This window comes from Salmo trutta, chromosome 21 (genome assembly GCF_901001165.1).
Source record: "Salmo trutta chromosome 21, fSalTru1.1, whole genome shotgun sequence".
NCBI lineage: Eukaryota > Metazoa > Chordata > Actinopteri > Salmoniformes > Salmonidae > Salmo > Salmo trutta.
In genome coordinates this window covers 34,221,887-34,245,490 of record NC_042977.1, presented here as the reverse complement: position 1 = coordinate 34,245,490, position 23,604 = coordinate 34,221,887, and the positions used below count along the sequence as shown (strand labels likewise).

The following is a 23,604-nucleotide window of genomic DNA, read 5'->3' as shown; positions in this document are numbered from 1 at the left end:
ATATCATTAGTTAACCTCAAGATAGTGCTCAGACCTTTGTGTGCCCTGTTCCTGTCTGTTGGAAGTTGGTGAGCCAGACATTGTCCAGCAGCTTGATGGGCTGATGATGTGTGAGAATGCCAGCTATGTCAGGAGATAGCAGTAACCTACTGCTGTTTAACAATTATAGGACTGCGACCAGAACCAGGAAGTAAATCCCAGATACGGTACATTTTTTTTTTTTTTTAACTATTCTAAAATGCTGCCATCACAACAATACAATGATAATAGGACCAAGTTATTTTAATGCCGTGTTAGAGGAACAATCCAACAGAGGACCACAAGAAATTGAAACTAAACACTTGTCAATAAGCATTTGTAGATTTGGTAGTCTATTCTGGTAGGAAACATGTAGAAAAAGGCACAATACATTGCTGATGCTCAGATGCTATGCACACTGCATATATTTATCTAATTAGTTCACTTACAAGACATTCAAAGGCTCAGACAACTTACATTTTGGGATTTTGCCAAACTGTAGCGTCATTTTAAGCTGTGTAACAGTTTGAGCGGCTTTACAAAAACAGATTATTCATATTTTCTTAATTTCAAACAATCAATGGTGAGTGGTTCAAACTAAGCATTTGGAACAAGAAGAAAAGTATGTTAGCTAGCTGCTAGTGTAACTATTAGTGTGAAGGATGCCGTTGGTTGTAGTGCCTAAAAGTTTGAGACTGGTCGCAGCACCCTCATCGGCCTAGTCGACAGTGGCTGGTCGTCCTCCTTCAGCCTAGGGCAGAAGGCTGGTCTGAGGTAAGTTTGGCTGGCTGAGTCCTGATCCAGGGTACAGTAGAAAGTGTAGAGACACGCCATCCTCACTGCATCGTAGAAGCTCAGGATTCCACTGTCCACATCCAGAAAGACCCCGATCCGTCTGGGTGGGTTGGAGTCCGGTACATGGAACGCAAATGCCAGCCAGTCATGCTGGGCAGAGAACTGCTGCTTGCTCTAACTCAGACTCCACGACTGGTCATCAGTGCCGAGCTTGCAGGTCACCGCTATCTGGTATGGGCCAAGGAAGGCTACGCCGAGGGCCCAAGAGGAGAGCCCCTCTACTTCCACCTCCCAATTGTGCACACCCTTGGAGGAGATAATGACTCCCATCACACAGTAAGACCGATCCAGGTAACATGGTTCCTCATGTCGCTGGTCCTCCTCAGTCACCCACACAGAGCCAGAGTCCAACTTCAGTTTGGGGTGGGCACTTAATTCAGCAAAGAAAATGACATCTCCTACAGAGACATAATATTAGAGATACGAGCCAAAACTTCACTTTAAAATGGCTGACAGGAACAATTAGCTGGCCAAAAACACAATAGGCTTCTAATGTACTATAGTTGTGTGAATGCTCAGATAGCTGAAAATTGAACCAATCAGTCTAATAATTATATATAATGTTAACTTGTTAACTGCTCTTCACCTTGAAATGTTTTCTGGAGAGTCTGGAATAGGGGGTGATTCTAGATGAAGCCACAAGCTTGGTTCCACTCCAATTACTGATCTTCATCTGACGGGAACGAACGTCCCTTTGAAGCAGGTCTGCCCTGCAACGGGGAAATTTAAGATCACTGAAGTTCAGAATTTAGCGAGATGAACATAATGTGTAGCATATGTAGTCTGTTGCGCCAATTATTTACATACTTGTAAAGAAATTTGTCAAATAAATACTGTGGTGCTGGTCATTAAAAAAAAAAAAACGCATGACATTTAATTATTCTACTTTGAGGGAATTGTGGGTGGTGTCTTCAGCTATAATTCAGTCAAAAATAATTTCAACTTACCACTCATTCTTCAAGAGCTGTTTAATGAAATGAAATCGAACAGTTAAAATAAATCATTATGAAACGTAGCCATACGCTTAATGAATTGATTATTAGCATAAGCGGCACTGGGTGCGCTGCCTACTGTTTTTGTTTTTTGTGGTGCCGAATTTCAACTCTCATTTAAACTTACGTCCCAGTACACTCCTAGCCTGGACAAACCAGACAATGCTGTGCTCACCATTGTGTCACGTCAGCGTTCAGTCTTTCTTTAAAAAAAAAAAAATGTATTATGCCCTAATCATGCTTTTGCTCTACCTGGAGCAGCACCAGGGGGGTCACTGATGGTCTGAGTCTTCAGCAGGGTGTCATTCCTCTCTGCCTCCTTCTTTCCACTCCTCTCCTCTTTTGACCTCACCCTCTCACCTTCCCCCCTACTCACAAGGCAGGCAATACGCTTGACCTCATCTTTACTAGATGCTGCTCTTCCACTAACCTCATTGCAACTCTCCTCCAAGTCTCCGACCACTACCTTGTATCCTTTTCCCTCTCGCTCTCCTCCAACACTTCTCACTCTGCCCCTACTCGGATGGTATTGCGCCGTCGCTCTCTCTCTTCCGCTACTCTCTCCTCTTCCATCCTATCATCTCTTCCCTCTGCTCAAACCTATCTCCTGATTCTGCCTCCTCAACCCTCCTCTCCTCCCTTTCTGCATCCTTTGACTCTCTATGTCCCCTATCCTCCAGGCCGGCTCGGTCCTCCCCTCCTGCTCCGTGGTTCGACGACTCATTGCGAGCTCACAGAACAGGGCTCCGGGCAGCCGAGCGGCAATGGAGGAAAACTCGCCTCCCTGCGGACCTGGCATCCTTTCACTCCCTCCCCTCTACATTTTCCTCTTCTGCTGCTAAAGCCACTTTCTACAACTCTAAATTTCAAGCATCTGCCTCTAACCCTAGGAAGCTTCTTTGCCGCCACCTCCTCCCTCCTGAATCCTCCTCCCCCTCCCCCCTCTCTGCGGATGACTTCGTCAACCATTTTGAAAAGAAGGTCGACGACATCCGATCCTCGTTTGTTAAGTCAAACAACACCGCTGGTCCTGCTCACACTGCCCTACCCTGTGCTTTGACCTCTTTCTCCCCTCTCTCTCCAGATGAAATCTCGCGTCTTGTGACGGCCGGCCGCCCAACAACCTGTCCGCTTGACCCTATCCCCTCTTCTCCAGACCATTTCCGGAGACCTTCTCCCTTACCTCACCTCGCTCATCAACTCATCCTTGACCGCTGGCTACGTCCCTTCCGTCTTCAAGAGAGCGAGAGTTGCACCCCTTCTGAAAAAACCTACACTCGATCCCTCCGATGTCAACAACTACAGACCAGTATCCCTTCTTTCTTTTCTCTCAAACTCTTGAACGTGCCGTCCTTTGGCCAACTCTCTTGCTATCTCTCTCAGAATGACGACCTTGATCCAAATCAGTCAGGTTTCAAGACTGGTCATTCAACTGAGACTGCTCTTCTGTGTCACGGAGGCTCTCCGCACTGCTAAAGCTAACTCTCTCTCCTCTGCTCTCATCCTTCTAGACCTATCTGCTGCCTTTGATACTGTGAACCACCAGATCCTCCTCTCCACCCTCTCCGAGTTGGGCATCTCCTGTGCTGCCCACGCTTGGATTGCGTCCTACCTGTCAGGTCGCTCCTACCAGGTGGCGTGGCGAGAATCTGTCTCCGCACCACGTGCTCTCACCTCTGGTGTCCCCCAGGGCTCTGTTCTAGGCCCTCTCCTATTCTCGCTATACACCAAGTCACTTGGCTCTGTCATATCCTCACATGGTCTCTCCGATCATTGCTATGCAGACGACACACAATTTATCTTCTCCTTTCCCCCTTCTGATAACCAGGTGGCGAATCGCATCTCTGCATGTCTGGCAGACATATCAGTGTGGATGACGGATCACCACCTCAAGCTGAACCTTGGCAAGACGGAGCTGCTTTTCCTCCCGGGGAAGGACTGCCCGTTCCATGATCTCGCCATCACGGTTGACAACTCCATTGTGTCCTCCTCCCAGAGTGCTAAGAACCTTGATGTGACCCTGGACAACACCCTGTCGTTCTCCCGATCCTGTAGGTTCATGCTCTACAACATTCGCAGAGTACGACCCTGCCTCACACAGGAAGCGGCGCAGGTCCTAATCCAGGCACTTGTCATCTCCCGTCTGGATTAATGCAACTCGCTGTTGGCTGGGCTCCCTGCCTGTGCCATTAAACCCCTACAACTCATCCAGAACGCCGCAGCCCGTCTGGTGTTCAACCATCCCAAGTTCTCTCACGTCACCCCGCTCCTCCGCTCTCTCCACTGGCTTCCAGTTGAAGCTTGCATCCGCTACAAGACCATGGTGCTTGCCTACGGAGCCGTGAGGGGAACGGCACCTCCGTACCTTCAGGCTCTGATCAGTCCCTACACCCAAACGAGGGCACTGCGCTCATCCACCTCTGGCCTGCTGGCCCCCCTACCTCTGAGGAAGCACAGTTCCCGCTCAGCCCAGTCAAATCTGTTCGCTGCTCTGGCACCCCTATGGTGGAATAAGCTCCCTCACGACGCCAGGACAGCGGAATCAATCACCACCTTCCGGAGACACCTGAAACCCCACTTCTTTAAGGAATACCTAGGATAGGATAAAGTAATCCTTCTAACCCCCCCCCCCCTAAACGATTTAGATGCACTATTGTAAAGTGGTTGTTCCACTGGATATCATAAGGTGAATGCACCAATTTGTAAGTCGCTCTGGATAAGAGCGTCTGCTAAATGACTTAAATGTAAATGGTGTCCTGTGTCTGTCAGCCTGTCCTGCAGCCTCATCAGCCCCTCTGTTTCCCTTTCCTGCACCATGTCCAGAGAACCTCTTCTGCCACACCTGCTCCTCAAACTCCAGGAACAGCTTGATTCTGCACAGGAAGGCTGTGCACTCACTTTGCTGCCTCTCCAGACTGGCCTGTTATAAAAATGCGTGACCGTCAGAAGTGTAGCCTGGTTAAACCAGACAAATGCTGCATTCACACCGGGGCCAAGTTATTGACTTGGAGGCCCCAGGCGGAGGCCCCAGGCAGAAGCCAGTCTTAGGCCCCCGCCCATGTCTATTTAACAATCATGGCTACTGAACAAAGCTGTGCGGAACCAGCTCTACTAGGTGAAAGAAGAATAATTAAAATGCCCCTCACTACTAAAAGGTATGTGTTGCCACAGAACAAGGGTGAGCAATAATCTTGACTCGAGGGCTATGTCAGGATTTCAAAAGTTCAACGGAGTACAGCACAGATTGAAACATTTTCAGACTGATTTGTTCACCAAAAGCAATTTGCGAGCAGTTATAAAAAATAAAACAAAATTGCCGTTCCCATGTTTCATGAGCGGAAATAAAAGATCACAGAAATGTTCCATACGCACAAAAAGCTTATTTCTCAAAGATTGTAAACAAATGGTTCACATCCCTCTTAGTAAGCATTTCTCCTTTGCCAAGGTAATCCATACACCTGACAGGTGTGGCATATGAAGCTGATTCAACAGCCTGATCAGTACAGGTGCACCTTGCACTGAGGACAATCAAATGTGCAGTTCTGTCATAACACAATGCCACAGATGTTTCAAGTTGAGGGAGCATGCAATTGTCTTTCTGACTGCAGGAATGACCACCAGAGCCGTTGCCAGAGAATTTAATGTTTGTTTCTCTACCAAAACCCACGTCCAACATTATATTTTAAAGAACGTCAGTACGTCCAAATGGCCTCAACCACAGACCACATGTAACCACACCAGCCACCCACATCCAGCTTCTTAACCTAGGGTATCATCTGAGACCAACCAGTTTAAGAAACTGAACAACTGAAGCATTTCTGCACAAACTTGTCAGAAACAGTCTCAGGGAAGCGCATCTGCATGCTTGTTGTACTCACCAGGGTCTTGACCTGACTGCAGTTCAGCGTCGTAACAGACTTCAGTGGGCAAATGCTCACCTTCGATGGCCACTGGCATGCTGGAGAAGTGTGCTCTTCATGGATGAATCCGTTTCAACTGTACCGGGCAGATGGCAGACAGCATATATGGCGTCGTGCTGATGTCAGCGTTGTGAACAAAGTGCCCCATGGTGGTAGGGTTATTATGGGCAAGCATAAGCTATGGCCAACAAACACAATTGCATTTTATCGATGGCAATTTGAATGCAGAGACAGCGTGATGAGATCCTGAGGCCCATTGTCGTGCCAGTAATTTGCCGCCATCACCTCATGTTTCAGCATGATAATGCACAGCCCCATGTCGCAAGGATCTGTACAGAATTCCTGGATGCTGAAAGTGTCCATGTTCTTCCATGGCCGACGTACTCACCTGTCATGTCACCCATTGAAAATGAGTGGGACAATATGCCACAATCAACAGCCTGGTCAACTCGACGCAAAAGAGGTAAATGGTGGTCACACCAGATACAGACTGGTTCTGATCCACACCCCTACCTTTTATTTAAGGTATCTGTGACCAACAGATGCATATCTATTCCGTCATGTGAAATCCATAGATTAGGGCCTAATACAGGTCAACTGACAGATTCTCATATGAACTGTTTTTGCATTTATATATTTGTTCAGTGTACATAGTCTGTTTTACACTTTCAAGTTAGGGATTCATAAATTCTGGGCCAATACCTATATCTGTTATTTTCCTATGCAATATCGACAATACTGTTATTTTATGGACTTTAACAATTCTAGCACAGATACAAACTGCAACCAAGTTATGTTCATGAGGCTAAAAAGGAAAATATGGTAAATGACTTGAATATGGGAAAGGAGTAAAACAAATATTTGCACCACAACATGAGTGAAATGCATCAGAGGCATTGTACAGTTTGGGAAAACATCAGGGAAGAGCATAGTTAATAATTGTATGTAAAAGAGATACGTGTAGAAAAAAAGATGTGACAAAACCACAATTGAAAATGATGCACAGTAACATGCTGACCAGACCGCTCACACACACGTTGATTTTGTCCACACACACGACACAATCAAGACACACAGGTTGAAAAATCAGAACCACCTATATTAATTTGGGGACAGGTCAAAAAGCAAACAATTATGGCAATTTAGCTAGCTTGCTGTTGCTAGCTAATCTGTCCTGGGATATGAACATTGGGTTGTTATTTTACTTGAACTGCACAAGGTCCTCTACTCCGACAATTAATACACAGATAAAAGGGTAAACCGAGGTGGTTTCTAGTAATCTCTCCTCCTTCAGGATTCTTATTCTTCTTTGGACTTTATATGGCAGTTGGCAAAGAACTTTAAGGTGCATTACCACCACCAACTGGACTGGAGTGTGGACCTCAGTTCATCTTTCAGTCACCCACGTGGGTATATGCTCCTTAAAACCAATGAGGAGATGGGAGAGGCAGGACTTGCAGTGCGTCAAGCATCACAAATAGAACCAAGTTCTATTTTAGAGCCTGGCTATGCAGACGCTCGTGAGCAGTGAGAGTGCAATGATTGAATAACAGATTTCTAAAATAATTTTGCAACGCACATGACATGAGTGGTGTGGTCAGCCTCAGCTATTGCACCCACACTGGTCGTGTGCTCCAAAGAGAGTCAGTTGCCAAGGGCTAAAATAGAAGTCATTCCTATTTCTGACGCAGATCACGCTGCAAGTCCTGCCTCTCCCATCTCCTCATTGGTTTATAGAAGCAAGTACCCACGTGCCATCTCCTCATTGGTTTTACCCACGTGGGTGATTGAAAGAGAACTGTTGCCGGTTGTTGTGGAAATACTATGAAAGTTTAGATTTCAATCACCATATAACTTAAAAGATTAAAAAGCCTGGAAGGAGGAGAGCTGACTAGAAATGAGTCGGTTAACCGTTTTTATGTGTGGATTAATTGCCGGAGTAGAGGACCTTGTGCATTTCTGGTAAAATAACCGAATGTTTATATCCCAGGACAAATTAGCTAGCAACAGCAAGCTAGCTAAATAGGACAAATTAGCTAGCAACAACAAGCTAGCTAAATAGGACAAATTAGCTAGCAAGTGCAAGCTAAATTGCCATAAATGTTTAATGCTTTTCGACCTGTCCCCAAATTAATGTCATTGGTTCAGAGTTTGTTTCGATATTAACCTGCATGTCGTCATCGCGTCTGGTGTAGGGGACAAAATAAATGTATTCACGATGGCGCACGTGCGCAGCCGGTTTGGGTTCCGTGTTAGTTGTCTAATAAGTCTGCCACTACATGCACTCACTATTCAGACTAGTTTAACAGAAGTGGTGAGAGGAGCCTCAACATTTGCCTAATTCCTATCATGTGGGGTTTGGGTTAATGTTTTTGCTGACATAGTCAACATGATAGGATCTGTGTTGGAACACGAAGCAGCCTCATACATTTTTGCCAGGCCATTCTTTACTTCAGTCAGACTCTCTTTAATACCCTCAAGTTTGACTTGACAGTTCCCCTATCAAAACAATTAAATACATACCATTGATTAATTGATCAATTAGTGATTTACCAATTAACAAGACGCATTCTAATAGATTTTCTGAAAATAGCACAAACTCAAAGTATCTACCATGCATACACAAGTGACCAAAATGAAAATATGAGACACCACCTCACCCTTAAAGTATCCAGCGCATCTGCCAGTTTCACGACGTTGTGCCCATCCGTGTGCTTGGCCTCGGCAGGTAGAATGCAGTAGGCACACAGGGGGGTCTGGTCTGTCTCGCAGTAAACTTCCTGTCCCTTCCCGTGCTCTTTGCAGAGTCTGCCAGTGTCGCCCATTGGGCTCACCAGAACGTCTTGGCGCAGTACAGCGTTCTTCAAGTGTGGTATGATGTGGACGGTGCAAGATGACTCTTCGCAGCTGACAACTCTTTTCTGCGAACATCCTCTGCTCACCTTTGCAGACAGTGCAGTCGACACCGCTTGCACGTTTACTGTGGTACTTTTCAATTATGTTGTTAAGTACCACGTTATTTTTCAAATTTAACGTTGAATCGCAAGGCAAAAAGGACACGTTTAACATACAGTCTCTCGAATCCACCGTCGGCATTTATGTTTTCGACTTTTACCGCAGATCTTTTCAACTGCTTCACACAGCCTTCGCAATAATTATGACCGCAGGGCAAAGTCACAGGCTCGGCAGATGGCGCAAATAAGCTCCTCGGTCAAGAGATATGACCTCCATGCCAAACAAATGTACGGTTCAGAATATAACCAAAACGTGTGCGCTCTCTTCAATAACTAAGTAAGTTAGTTGTGGTGAAATCTAAAATTGAGAAGATAAACTTAATGAAGTGCTTCATCCAATCAAAACGGTCCGTTCCAAACTTGGATGTCACGTGACTTAACTGTCCAGTTTTTGAATCCCGTGGAGTTTCATTAACACTGATTACTTTGTTGTTTCAGTTTAATTACTTTGTTGTTGATTTTTTTTCATTTCGGTTTTACTCTAAATATTTTGTTTATGACATAATATTTATTTCATATAGAAAATGCATGTGGATGGGTTAAACCCCGAACAACCATTGTTTGGTTAATTTAGCTAACAACCACGCTCAAGTAGGGTTTGTTTACATTACGTCTTTACGCCCAATGCCTCAGCCAATCACTTATCGCGAGTAAAAAGGCGGGACTCAAATCAACCAATGGATGCAACGAACGCCAAGCATCTTACAGTACAGTAGCACAAGACAAGGGTTTCCATCAAGACAAGAGGCAGGAAAGTGAATGAAGGTAAAAACAGATTTCATTTGAAATCTCACCTTACCAATTTAGCTAGATACGTCTTCGTCATAGATGTTTCTTACCTAATGCAAACTCGGTTTGATTTTGCGTTTCATCTTAGTAATTCTAACTAACTGGCCTTTGCTAGCTAAGTCAGCTAGCGTACTGTATCCAGATACCATAGCTTGTGTAGCTAGCTAACTACTGTTCCTTGGCTCTGAAGGTCAAAATGGATCAGCTCAGCTAATAGCTAATGGTGAAAAGAACAAGCACTGGTTGTAGCCTAATAATCAGTGACAGTACAGGGTTGTTTGTAGAGGAGATAGTAATTGATTGAGAAGTAGAACAGGTAAATTGCCTTGGACAATTTCCATGTATGACACCTGTTAGTTAGCTACAATTCTAGCTATACTTGCATTACACTGTACACTTGTCTGTGTATATCTTCTCATATCATATTGTGTCAGTGCATCAATCATTTTCATAATTTCCTTGTCATTACAGTTGTCTAGTGTCTTTTATTAGAAAATAGAAATGTGATTATGGGAAAACTGTAAGACTAACACCTATAGTCCTCTTTCACCCCCCCCCCCTGCAGAAATGAAAGCCATGTCTCCTGAGGATCCCTTCCAGGACTCTTTAGACGATGATCTAGATGGCTTCTCAGAGCCTGGGAGAGGGAGCAGGATACGCAGCAGCGTCTACACTAAAACCCCTGAGATGGAGAGCAACTAGTGAGATCTATGGGACACAGTTTTATTTAGGGGATAGTTAGCTCTCAATCTCCCTACAGTTCTCAGCCATTAGCTTCGCCTACCAATGCCTTATCTGAACTTCAAATCAAACTTTATTTGTCACATGCTTAATCCTGTATTGACGCTTTGCTTGTTTGATGGTTCATCTGAGGGCCTAGCGGGATTTCTTATAAACGTCCGGATTCGTGTCCCGCTCCTTGAAAGCAGCAGTTCTAGCCTTTAGCTCGATGCGGATGTTGCCTGTAATCCATGGCTTCTGGTTGGGATATGTACGTATGGTCACTGTCGGGACGACGTCGTAGATGTACTTATTGATGAAGCCGATGACTGAGGTGGTGTACTCCTCAATGCCATTGGATGAATCCCAGAACATATTCCAGTCTGTGCTAGCAAAACAGTCCTGTAGCTTAGAATCCGCGTCATTTGAACACTTTTTTTTATTGACCGATACACTGGCGCTTTAGTTTTTGCTTGTAAGCAGGAATCAGGAGGATAGAATTATGGTCAGATTTGCCAAATGGAGGGCGGTGGAGAGCTTTGTATGCGTCTCTGTATGTGGAGTAAAGGTGGTCTAGAGTTTTTTTTCCCTCTGGTTGCACATGTGACATGCTGGTCGAAATTAGGTAAACGGATTTAAGTTTGCCTGCATTAAAGTCCCCGGCCTCTAGGAGCGCCGCTTCTGGATGATCATTTTCTTGTTTGCTTATGGCCTTATAGAGTTGGTTGAGTGCTGTCTTAGTGTCAGCATCGGTTTGTGGTGGTAAATAGACGGCTACGAATAATATAGATGAAAACTCTCTTGGTAGATATTTTGGTCTATAGCATATCATAAGGTACTCTACCTCAGGCGAGCAATACCTTGAGACTTCTTTAATATTAGACATCGCCCACCAGCTGTTATTGACAAATACTCACACCCCCACCTAGGGTTGCCAACTTCCTTACTACCAAATAGGGGACGAAAGGTTGTGTGCCAGTGCACGGTGCCACGGCGGTATGGGTATGGTTTTGTGTGAATGAATATACAGTGTATATTCTTATTCAATTGGAAAGGCAAAACATTTGTATTGTAATGAAACAGCAGGGAGCAGGTCTCGAACCCTCGACCTTCTAGCCCGAAGTCCAGCGCGCTATCGACCGTGCCGCAAATGCATGCTCGAGCGGCAGAGTCGATATCCGCGCTTATAAACCCAGGGTCGTTACACTACTCCCTCCTTTCAAAGAGCGCGTCCCAAAAAAACGGTCCTGTTTCAGCTGAAGCATCTTCATTTTGAACTTTTGGACTTCCTTGTAAACATCTGTGATGCAGAGCGTTGTTTCCTCCAGCTTGTTTACGAGTTGGTCAAAAAGACACCCACGTTGTGGAAAAAGCACAGATAAATCTCAGCAGCTTCTGTTTTTTCTTCATACTCAAAAATACTCTTCAGTGCCACAGGACAGGTCTCCCCAAGGGACCTGAAGTATGATGTAAGAGCTGGCCAGCTTCGCAGGAGACAATCGACAGCTGGATGAAGACAGAGCCATCCTGTGCAAACATGTCGCAGAATTTCACGCCACTCAATGTCAACAAAGGCAAAAAATGCACGCAGTTCCTCTCTTCGGGAAGCAGATACTGATAAGTGGCTGTAGATCTGTAAAACAATTGTCTCAATATCCACTGACAGCTGATCGCAGGCGTGCTTGCAGGCATTATGAGCTATGTGAGCTGGGCAATTAGCTTTCAGAATGCGATTGTTGGCACTGCTCAATAACTGGTAAACGGAGAGGTGTTTTCCAATTTTGTCAGTTTCCACAGTAGACGGCACGAAGAATGCACCGATATTGCTAGCTCCTTTAGCTAGCGTGGCCTTGTGCATTTCTGTGGATGCATGCTGAGTTAGGTCATTCTCCCCTACATGGCCAATTGAGAATTCCCGACACATAAAGTACAGCAAGCTTTCGTTGAGTCACCACTGACAACCTTAACCCACGTCTTTTTTGCTTCACATTGTTTGTTGTAGCTGCAGTCTTTACTTTTTTGCAGGTTTATCCATATATCTTTAATATGCCAAACCGACCGAACAATAACAGAAATTACTTTGCAGGAATTGGCGAGTTTACGCTTTACTGTGATTGGATGAATTTACGGGACAAGGGAGGTCCCGTATGGGACAAACCAATTTAGCCCAATATAATGGACATCCCGACTAATACGGGACAGTTAGCAACCCTACCCCCACCCCTTGTCTTACCAGATGTAGCTTCTCAGTTCTGCTGGTGCATGGAAAATCCCGCCAGCTCTATATTATCCGTGTAGTCTTTTAGCCACGACTCTGTGAAACATAAGATATTACAGTTTTTAATGTCCCGTTGGTAGGATAATCTTGATCAACTAACAAAAAAACGAACAAAATAGCACAGTTGGTTAGGAGCATGTAAAACGGCAGCCATCCTATCAGACGCCATTCCTTCCATCCTGATGTTGTGTTTTAACATTTAGAAACGTCAATAATCATTGCTTGCGACACGGCTTTCAAAACATATGGCCTCTATCTTTCATCATCAAGAAAGAATCCTTTAAATAAAACAGATACACTTACTCTAGCAGTTTTGCGCAGATCCATACAGCTGATAGCTAATTAGCACAGGAGATTGCCTCCTGTCTTCCGTCTGTTGTCCGTAAACAAGCGCTGTAACATGGAGATATGGCCGTGTGGGAACACTAACCCTATCAAGTTGTGTATTAACTTAACATTGTTATTTGAAAATTATTTCTAGCTGATATGAAAGATAAGGTCCTTATGCTTCCAAAACCACAAGTGATGCATGTTAATGTTCAGACCGAGCGTCGGGGATCACAAAAATACACTATACATCTACATTATAAACGATTGCATTTGGGAGAAACACTGCACAGACACAGCTCTAAGTGTGGATCCAACTGATTTCTAACCCTCTCTCTGTCTTTTCTTTATATGTAGTTATGGAGATTATGGCGCACCCATGGACAAAAGTCCCCTGTTGAAAACATTGATGGATGCCGAAGCAGCGGCCAATTCTGCAGCCATACAGCTCATGTCATTCAAGGAGACACTGGAGGACGATTTTGCCGTACGTGAAGACCTTTGCAGTTGATGGGCAGACAGTCCACCTGTCTTTATTTTGAGAGGCATGACATGATATTAACATCTTTAATTCGTTTACAATGTTTAAGGTGTCAAAAGCAGAATTGAATTAATCTTTCTGTTACAAAGGACTCAAGACACTCTGCTTCTGATAACCGGCGGATGTCAAAGCAGAGAGGCCTTCTGCTGGAGAAGTTGGAGGTTTTTAAACAGATAAACAAGTCTGTTCGACAGCAACTCCAAGACCTGAAGGATGCAGAGGTTGGCAGTTGTAATCTGATGGCTAATGATTACTACTTTGAAGAACTGTCAGCTAGCAATTTCTAAGGGGGTCATGCTTATGACAAGTTTTAGACTGCATTATACCTGTGTACTAAAGTAAAGGGTTATTGCAACTTTGTCTTCTTAAATTAACATGTGATTTGACTACCCTTTTTGTCTCCTGTATTAGGCGTCTCGAATGGAGACAGACAAACGCATCGATCTCTTACTAAAGAAGCTAACACAAGCTGAGTGTGATAATCTGGTAAATTGCTTCTCCCTTGGTGAAAAAAATAAAACTTCACACATTACTCCAGACCTGTATTGAAACGCTTTGAAATGTTGACATAGCGGTGCCAAGGCTTAAGATTTGATAAGGTCTGCCAGTTTGTTAAGCTCCTCTTGGCAGATAATAGGGTCCTTCAGTGCAGTATGGCTCAGTGGGTTGAAACATGATGTCAGCTACATTAAAGTTGGGGATTTGATTCAATCCCGCATGGGCCACATATACTGAACTTGTGTGCTAAATTTGTAAGACACTTTGGATAGAAAAGCATCTGCTACTGTTCACTATACACATTTGTCATTTCAAATGAAAATTGTACTGTGAGAAAGATCAAATATATTTGTTTTATTGTTATTTTGTTTCCACCAGCATTTGAAAGGAGATTTGAATGATAAAGAAAAAATGGTAGAAGAACTGGTGGGTTTGCGGAAGAAAGAAATGGTTAGCATTGGCCTTTAATTTCACATGAAATACACAAGCGCTGACCACAATTTGTACATGATAAAACATTGACAAAGGTACAAATTAAATGAAGGCATTGTCCTCACACCATCTCTTTCTGCTTTGATGCTCCACAGGAGAACACAGAGAATGCGGTCCACGCCACCAAGTCTGTGGAGACCACACGTGCTTATCTGCAGGGTCAGCTACGCAGCAGGGAGGCCGACAACAACCGTCTCACTGTGCAGCTCCGGGTAACACACAAGTTCAGGCATCAGTCTATGAATATATCAATCACTTTATTGTCCCATTTGAGAACTTAGTAAGGACAAGCCATTCTATCTGTAGAATAAGACACAGAGAAAGCAAAATACACAATTTCCAGTAAATATGAAGCTTCCAGCCTGTGTGTCTGGTGTCTGGGATGGTTGGGAAGAAAGTCAGCAAAAAATAAACGCATTTCTGTTTCACAAAGAATGGTGGACAATATTAATTTACGACCCATCCAAGATGGACGTCGTCCGTAAGTGAAATCTTATTTGTTTTAAATAGGCTAGAAATTAGTGTGTAGATCTGTTTAAAGCTTAAACACTGTGCGTGTTCCCTCTCTTTTTTCCAGGGTTTGGAGAGGCAGTTGATGGCACAGAAGATGGAGATAGATAGTCTGAGGGGGGAGATCTCTGGTGTTTCGGAAAAGGCAGCGCAGGAGAAAGAAGTCCTGAAGAAGGCCACCCGCGCCCAGAAACGGAGGGCCCAGAGGTTCGAAGCTGCTGTGGATAAATGCTACACGAAGCTGAGGGAGAAAGTGCGTATGGGTAATGTTGGGAACCAATAAGAACACAGTTTTTACTTTAGCTACGGTGTCCCCTACTTTACACGACTTGGGTATCCCGTTCTTGGTGAGTTCATTGCCACTACCAGTAAGGTGCTTTATGTTATGTTCTATGACATGTAGGATGTTCAACTGGCTGAGGTTCATTCAGAGAGGGACACATGGAGGAGACAACAGGAGCAGAAGACAGATGAGGGAGTACAGCTTGATGCACAGATAGGACTGCTAAAAGGGTACGTCATTTCAAGCCTTAGTATTCATTTTTTGTCCTGGACACAAAGTCTGGCGTATTGTCAATCCAGGTCCTTGAGGCAATAAATAATGTTCTCTCATTTATTTATTTTTTTCCAGATTTTCTCCTCACAGAAAGTATTTGGGCAAGCGGCAACTGCTTATTTCTAAATTCCTTTCTTTTTATTTTGGGGATTTGTGTGTATTGTGGGGCAGCAGGTAGCCTAGTGGTTAGAGCATTGGACTTGTAACTGAAAGGTTGCAAGATCGAATCCCCGAGCTGACAAGGTAAAAATCTGTCGTTCTGCCCCTGAACAAGGCAGTTAACCCCCTGTTCCCCGGTAGGCCGTCATTGTAAATAAGAATTTGTTCTATACATTTTTTTATGTTTATTCACCTTTATTTAACTAGGTAGGTTAGTTGAGAACAAGTTCTCATTTACAACTGCGACCTGGCCAAGATAAAGCTTCTTAACTGACTTGCCTAGTTAAATGAATAAAAATTGTTAGGTATTACTGCGCTGTTGGAGCTAGAAACATCAGCATTTCGCTGCCCCTGCGATAACATCAGCAAAATATGTGTACATGACCAATACAATTTTATTTTATTTAGATTTTTATTGTTGTTTCATTACAGCCAAATAGCAGACATTACTATGAAGCTGCAGAAAGAGAGGGATGAATTCGCTGCTGCAAATGAGGTCTTACTCCTAAAAGTGGAAAAACTCAACACTGAAAACAGAAACATTGGCCTTGAGAACGCAACCCTCAAGGTAGGAAAATAAAACGGCAATATATACCTTGAAGTTGTGTGTGCACCACCCAACAATTATTGATTTATTGTTTTAGTTTGACCAAAATTTTACCTTGAGCCATGGAGTAGCCCCTATATAATCTAACTATCTAAGATAACAAACTTACTGTAGCTCTACTGCTTTCTAATTCGAATACCTTCTCTGTATATTCTAGCATGTCATTTATTCCCACCATGATTCAGGGTGATATAATTATATATATTTACAGTACCAGTCAAAAGTTTGGACACACCTACTCATTCCAGATCATTTTTTACTATTTTCTACATTTCAGAATAATAGTGAAGACATCAAAACTATGAAATAACATATATGGAATCATGTATTAACCAAAAAAGTGTTAAACAAATAAATGTTTATATTTGAGATTCTTCAAAATAGCCACCCTTTGCCTTGATGACAGCTTTGCACACTCTTGGCATTCTCTCAACCAGCTTCATGAGGTAGTCACCTGGAATGCATTTCAATTAACAGATGTGCCTTGTTAAAAGTTTATTTCTGGAATTTCTTTCCTTCTTAATGCGTTTGAGCAAATCAGTTGTGTTGTGACAAGGTAGCTCTGTAGCTCAGTTGGTAGAGCATGGTGTTTGTAACGCCAGGGTTGTGGGTTCGATTCCCACGGGGGGCCAGCACAGAAAAAAAAAAAAAAATGTATGAAATGTATGCATTCACTACTGTAAGTCGCTCTGGATAAGAGCGTCTGCTAAATGACTAAAATGTAAATGTATACAGAATATAGCCCTATTTGGTAAAAGACCAAGTCCATATTATGGCAAGAAAAGCTCAAAAAGCAAAGAGAAACAACAGTCCATCATTACTTGAAGATATGAAGGTCAGTCAATTCGGAAATTTCAAGAACTTTGAAAGTTTCTTCAGGTGCAGTTGCAAAAACCAAGTGCTGTGATGAAACTGGCTCTCATGATGACCGCCACAGGAAAGGAAGACCCAGAGTTACCTCTGCTGCAGAGGATATGTTCATTAGAAATAACTGCACCTCAGATTGCTGCCCGAATAAATGCTTCACAGAGTTTAAGTAACAGACACATCTCAACATCAACTGTTCAGAGGAGACTGCGTGAATCAGGCCTTCGTGGTCAAATTTCTGCAAGGAAACCACTACTAAAGGTCACCAATAAGAAGAAATTTGCTTGGGCAAGGAAAAAAGGAGCAATGGACATTAGACCGGTGGAAATCTGTCCTTTAGTCTGATGAGTCCAAATTTGACATTTTTGGTACCAACCTCCGTATCTTTGTGAGACGTGGAGTAGGTGAACGGATGATCTGTGGTTCCCACCGTGAAGCATGGAGGAGGAGGTGTGATGGTGTGGAGGTGCTTTACTGGTGATTTATTTAGAATTCAAGGCACACTTATCCAGCATGGCTACCACAGCATTTTGCAGTGATACACCATCCCATCTGGTTTGCGCTTAGTGGGACTATCATTTGTTTTTCAACAGGATAATGACCCAAAACATACTTCTAGGCTGTGTAAGGAGATTGATGGAGTGCTGCATGAGATGACTTGGCCTCAACAATCACCCGACCTCAACCCAGTTGAAATGGTTTGGGATGAGTTGGACCGCAGGAAAGGAAAAGCAGCCAACAAGTGCTCAGCATATGTGGGAACTCCTTCAAGACTGTTGGAAAAGCATTCCTCATTAAGCTGGTTGAGAGAATGCCAAGAGTGTGCAAAGCTGGCATCAAGGCACAAATGTTTTTGTTTGTTAAATATAACCTTCATTTAACTAGGTTAAGAACAAATTCTTATTTATAATGATGGCCTACTGGGGAACAGTGGGTTAACTGCCTTGTTCAGGGGCGGAACGACAGATTTGTACCTTGTCAGCTCGGGGATTTGATCTAGCAACCTTTCAGTTACTGGCCCAACGCTCTAACCACTAGGCTACCTGCCGCCCCAAAGGGTGGCTACTTTGAAGAATTTGATTTGTTTAACACTTTTTTGGTTACTACATGATTCCATATGTGTTATTTCATAGTTTTTATGTCTTCACTATTATTCTACAATTTAGAAAATAGTAAAAATAAAGAAAAACCCTTGAATGAGTAGGTGTGTCCAAACTTTTAACTGGTACTGTATATTATTATTATTATTACGTGATTTGTTCCCGTTGTTTTCAAAATGATATTGGTTTATGTATGTTCCAGGCGTCCTGGGCTGGGCTGGAACTGCAGCTGGTCCATTCTGAAGCAGCCCTGAAAGAGGAGAGCACTATCTTACAGGAGAGGAAAGACCAAGCAGAACAGGATCAGAGTCAGGCAGGGATCCCACACCCCCCCCATATCCAAGTTTCAATACTTACTAATCCTATAAAAATGCATTGAGAGATTCATAGGTAAGGTAGAAGTTGTCTGTTTTTATTGACCTGTTATTGCACACCTCTCAGGTGGCAGAGCTTCAAATGGAGGTGGATGATCTGAGAGTGAAGTTGGAGAGTGTTCTGAGGGAAACAGAGAACATCAGAGAAGGAAGAGAGGCAGAAGTGGAGAAGGTAAAGTCTTCTGTTGGCTACATTCAATGTAAAGAGCTTTGTCTTAAATTGGTTTTCATCCTTCGAAATTGAAGCAAAAAGATAGCCCATTCAACATGTGTAAGAATAAAATCAAATTGCTTGAAATAGTTTGACACAAACAATATTTGGTTCAGTGAAATCAAAATGAATGTGACATCCTGTGTTTTTGATATTTGTTTGCCTCACAGTTTGCTGAAAGCCTTTAAAAGATGATCTCTGTGTAAATACTCATCAGTGGTGAATGGGAGTGTCCAGCTTCTTGTGCGTGTATTGTCAGTTGTGGTCCAGTCAGTGAGAGCTACTTAGAGAGGTGTCTCCAATCAGTCATTAACATTTCTCTGCGCCCCTGCCCTGCTGGCCGGTGCGCCCCTCCCCCCATGGACCCCAGGTGAGACTGGAACTGGAGGGGTCTGTAAGGGAGCTGGAAGAGTACCCAGAGTTACTGAGTGCCGCAGAGCAGAGTCTTGCGGAGTGCCAGGACAACCTGAAGCGCTCCGAGAAGACATGTGCAGACAAGGCAGAGGCCATTAGACAACTGCAGGTCAAGGTGTGCAATTTAGCAGTAAGACTATGGTAACCTGTAGATGGGCAAGTAAGTGCTGTTGGAGTACAGTACAGAATGTAGAATGTGGCTGTTTACCACTTCCAACCACCAGATGGCAGTCAAACCCGATATGTGGTTTCCTTTTATAGTGTTACAATCACAATGGTTATAATGGTGTATCCCCAACCAGGTCCTGCTTTGACTTGGTGTTAAGGTTTGTGACTGAATGTGCTCAGATTGCAGTGGGAAGAAAGTAAGGTCGCAACCCTATGTACCCCTGTTAGTTGTATATAGAGCCTTGATAGTCACCTTAAACTGATTTAAGATGTGTTTCTATTCATGTTTCAGCACTGTTCAATCAATGCTTGCCTTTGAATATTGCTCATGTTACCTTTGTGCAGTGATGAGGGTGCTGTGTTGATAAGTTGATAAACCAATGTAATTCCAGTCATTGCATGGTACAGATCTACTATCTGAATTTGTTCACTCTGTTGTCGCAGAGAATATTCCTGAGCAGCAGGACATTTACATTTTAGTGTATTCAAGGTTTAAAAAAGCTTCTAAAGTTTGTAATTTCCACTTTAAAATTTCTGACTTGATTTCCGCAATCCTAAAATGTATCAACCCCTACAAAAATGTCCATTCATTATAATCCCCATAATAATTCACATTTCCTGTTGCTGCAGGATTATTTTCCTGCTGTGAGAAGCAGTGTCAAATTAAGTGCATCTGTACAACTCTTTGTGTTGTTGTACTGTATGTGCTTGAACCCCAATTCATGTCCCCATGTTCAATACTAATTGAAAATACATGCAGCATGTAAGATATTCAGTCAAAGAGTACATTTTTTGACGAACCCCAATTCTGAAAATATGATTATTCTCCATCCAGGTGGAGAGCCAAGGGGAGAAGATGAGATCGTCATTGGACATGAAAGAGTCTATCCACGAGGCTAACTCACAGCTACAGCAGAAAGTGGATGCTCTTCAAAAGTAAGTTTATCTTTCTCTCATTAGACATTACATTTACATTTTAGTAGACGCTCTTATCCAGAGCGACTTACAGTAGTGAATGCATACATTTCATGCATTTTTTTTTCATAATTTTTTTCATAATTTTTTTTTGTACTGGCCCCCCGTGGGAATCGAACCCACACCATGCTGGCGTTGCAAACACCATGCTCTACCAACTGAGCCACAGGGAAGGCCATACTTCATGCATGCTCCCATTTTATTACGAGTGGTATTTTCAAGTGAGATTCTTCTATATTTCTCATGTCAAAGTACATTAGTGACATTGAAGATATATTGTATTGTTTAAATAAAAAAAAATCAAGCCTGACCAGGGTGAATTCTGAAATGTTCTGAAATGTGTATACAATGCTGATGGCTGTTATATGTGTAGGTTATGAAGTCCTTATGTAGCTAGATAGGTACCCTTCAAGTATATTTGTGTATTCTTCAAGGCAGATGGAAGAGCTGCAAGGGGAGAACCAGGGGCTGGTCCGTAGGCTGGCAGGTCAGGAGGATGCTTTACGCTATAGCAGCAGGCACCTAGAACAGCGCTCAGCAGACTGCCAGGCTCTCAACAGAGAACTGGAGGCCGCTCTGGCCGACGTCAGGCAACAGGTACTGTATGTTAGCAGCTGCTGGATTATATACAGTATTTCATGCTCATATGCGCAGCATATGGTTTTACTCAAATCTATCATGTGTATAGTAGCAAATGTAAATGCTCAGAATAAATAAATAAATAAATATATATATATATATATATATATATATATATATATATATATATATATATATATATATATATATATATATATATACACACACACACAGTACCAATCAATAGTTTGGACACACCTACTCATTCAAGGGTTTTTCTTAATTTTTACTAGCTTTACCTGGAATGCTTTTCCAACAGTCTTGAAGGAGTTCCTACATATGCTGAGCACTTGTTGGCTGCTTTTCCTTCACTCTACGGTCCAAATCATCCCAACCATCTCAATTGGGTTGAGGTCAGGTGATTGTGGAGGCCAGGTCATCTGATGCAGCACTCCATCACTCTCCTTATTGGTCAAATAAGCGCTTACACAGCCTGGAGGTCTGTTGGGTCATTGTCTTGTTGAAAACAAATGATAGTCCCACTAAGCACAAACCAGATGGGATGGTAGCCATGCTGGTTAAGTGTGCTTTGAATTCTAAATAAATCACAGACCGTGTCACCAGCAAAGCACCCCCACACTATCACACCTCCATGCTTCACGGTGGGAACCACACATGCGGAGATCATCTCTTCTCCTGCTCTGCGTCTCACAAAGACATGGCGATTGGAACCAAAAATGTCAAATTTGGACTCATCAGACCAAAGGACAGATTTCCACTGGTCTAATGTCCATTGCTCGTGTTTCTTGGCCCAAGAAAGTCTCTTCTTCTTATTGGTGCCCTTTAATAGTGGTTTCTTTGCAGCAATTCGACCATGAAGGCCTGATTCACGCAGTCTCCTCTGAACAGTTGATGTTGAGATGTGTCTGTTACTTGAACTCTGTGAGGCATTTATTTGGGCTGCAATTTCTGAGGCTGGTAACTAATGAACTTATCCTCTGCAGCAGAGGTAACTCTGGGTCTTCCTTTCCTGTGGCGGTCATCATGAGTGCCAATTTCATCATAGCACTTTATGGTTTTTGCGACTGCACTTGAAGAAACTTTCATAGTTCTTGAAATGTTCCGGATTGACTGATCTTCATGTCTTAAAGTAATGATGGACTGTCATTTATTTTTGCTTATTTGAGCTTTTCTTGCCATAATATGGACTTGGTCTTTTGCCAAATAGGGCTATCTTTTGTATACCAACCCTACCTTGTCACAACCCAACTGATTGGCTCAAACGCATTAAGAAGGAAAGAAATTCCACAAATGAACAAAGCACACCTGTTAATTGAAATGCATTCCAGGTGACTACCTCATGAAGCTGGTTGAGAGAATGCCAACAGTGTCATCAAGGCAAAAGGTGGCTACTTTGAAGAATCTTAAATATATAATATATATTTTTTGGTTACTACATGATTCCATATGTGTTATTTCATAGTTTTGATGTCTTCACTATTATTCTATAAAAATAAAGAAAAACCCTTGAATGAGTAGGTGTGTCCAAACTTTTGACTGGTTCCCAGAAGGAAATGGAAAGGCACAGAAACCGTTTGAAGATAGTGTTTTTTAGGAGTTGAGTTTGTATCAAGAAGTCGAGGTTGACTTTTTGATACATCTCATCGTCTCTATTTCTTTAATGCCAAGGTGTCCAAAGTGAAAGACAAAGCTGTTTCCAGAGAAAGTTCCTTTCAGACTAAAATCCTGGAACTGGAGGCTGAGAAGAGCAGGAGAGAGAATGAGCTGAAACAGATTAAACAAAGCAATCAGTTGGTGAGTATCAGACACGATAACCTACTGCATACCATAGGATGTTTCTCATATCCCTTAAAGCTAATGATAATACAGTACAGTACTTTTTGATGCCATAGCCAATCAGACCATTTTTTTATTTTAAAGAATAGAAATACATACATTTGTCCGTTCAATGGATTGATTCCTTTGTGTAGGCTGAGAAGAAGTTTGAGGTGCGTCTGAAGGACCTGCAACTCAGCCTGGACCAATCAGAGAGCCACAAGCAGAGCATTCAGAACTACGTAGACTTTCTCAAGAACTCTTACGCCACCATGTTTGACGAAGGACTACCACCGGCAACGTCTAGCTTTGGATCATCCTACTTTTTAAAATGATAATTACTCAGATATGTGTGTTTGTGGTGTGTTGTGTTTTTAATAATGTATGCGTTTTGGAAAACGAATGAATTTGCACATTGATTCATGTTCGATAAAGAAGTCCATGTTTATTTTTATATCGATCAGTAACTACTTTTTTCCATTATAAATATAATTTCAATAAAGTTGATAATGGATACTGTACATAGAGTTTTTACTCAGCGTACTGATCCAAATTGGTTTTCTTAAGTCTTAAAGAGATAGGTTGAGATTTTGGCATAGACTTCCGCTAGTTAGCAATCACATCATTAACAACCTTTAACTTCCATCAAACTGCACACAGAGACAAAAAATGGTATCCTTGAGTTCATCTGACTCTTGGTAAGTAGAAAAAATTGCTTAATTGACAAAATCTCGAACTATCCCTTTAAGGAAGGTAAGTTTTAAGCCCGTCTATCACTCAGCGGTGCTGTGCAGGATATGGGAA

General features: G+C 42.8%; 1 protein-coding gene, 1 long non-coding RNA gene and 1 other non-coding gene across 4 annotated transcripts; 2 read left to right on the top strand and 1 right to left on the bottom strand.

The window, feature by feature from the left end:
• Positions 1-264: 264 nt before the first annotated feature.
• LOC115157236 (uncharacterized) lies at positions 265-9,139 on the bottom strand. The gene is made up of 3 exons (XR_003868405.1): positions 8,446-9,139; positions 1,460-1,583; positions 265-1,271 (listed from the first exon to the last, which is right to left on the bottom strand). It is a non-coding gene; the product is annotated as an uncharacterized LOC115157236 (long non-coding RNA).
• A 347-nt stretch (positions 9,140-9,486) lies between these two features.
• LOC115157233 (outer dense fiber protein 2-like) lies at positions 9,487-23,321 on the top strand. 2 transcript variants are annotated; one of them, XM_029705317.1, is made up of 17 exons: positions 9,487-9,564; positions 10,154-10,289; positions 13,271-13,400; positions 13,544-13,675; positions 13,866-13,940; positions 14,331-14,402; positions 14,540-14,656; positions 15,022-15,207; positions 15,358-15,467; positions 16,102-16,237; positions 18,446-18,556; positions 18,685-18,789; positions 19,199-19,357; positions 20,246-20,346; positions 20,820-20,982; positions 22,654-22,779; positions 22,956-23,321. In XM_029705317.1, exons 2-17 carry the CDS (start codon positions 10,156-10,158, stop codon positions 23,133-23,135), a joined length of 2,037 nt encoding a protein of 678 aa, XP_029561177.1. In that variant the 5' UTR covers positions 9,487-9,564; positions 10,154-10,155; the 3' UTR covers positions 23,136-23,321. The 2 variants fall into 2 exon arrangements, with proteins under 2 accessions (XP_029561177.1, XP_029561178.1); XM_029705318.1 differs by lacking the exon at positions 19,199-19,357.
• Positions 16,836-16,908, top strand: trnat-ugu (transfer RNA threonine (anticodon UGU)). Its single transcript has one exon. It is a non-coding gene; the product is annotated as a tRNA-Thr (tRNA).
• Positions 23,322-23,604: the final 283 nt, after the last annotated feature.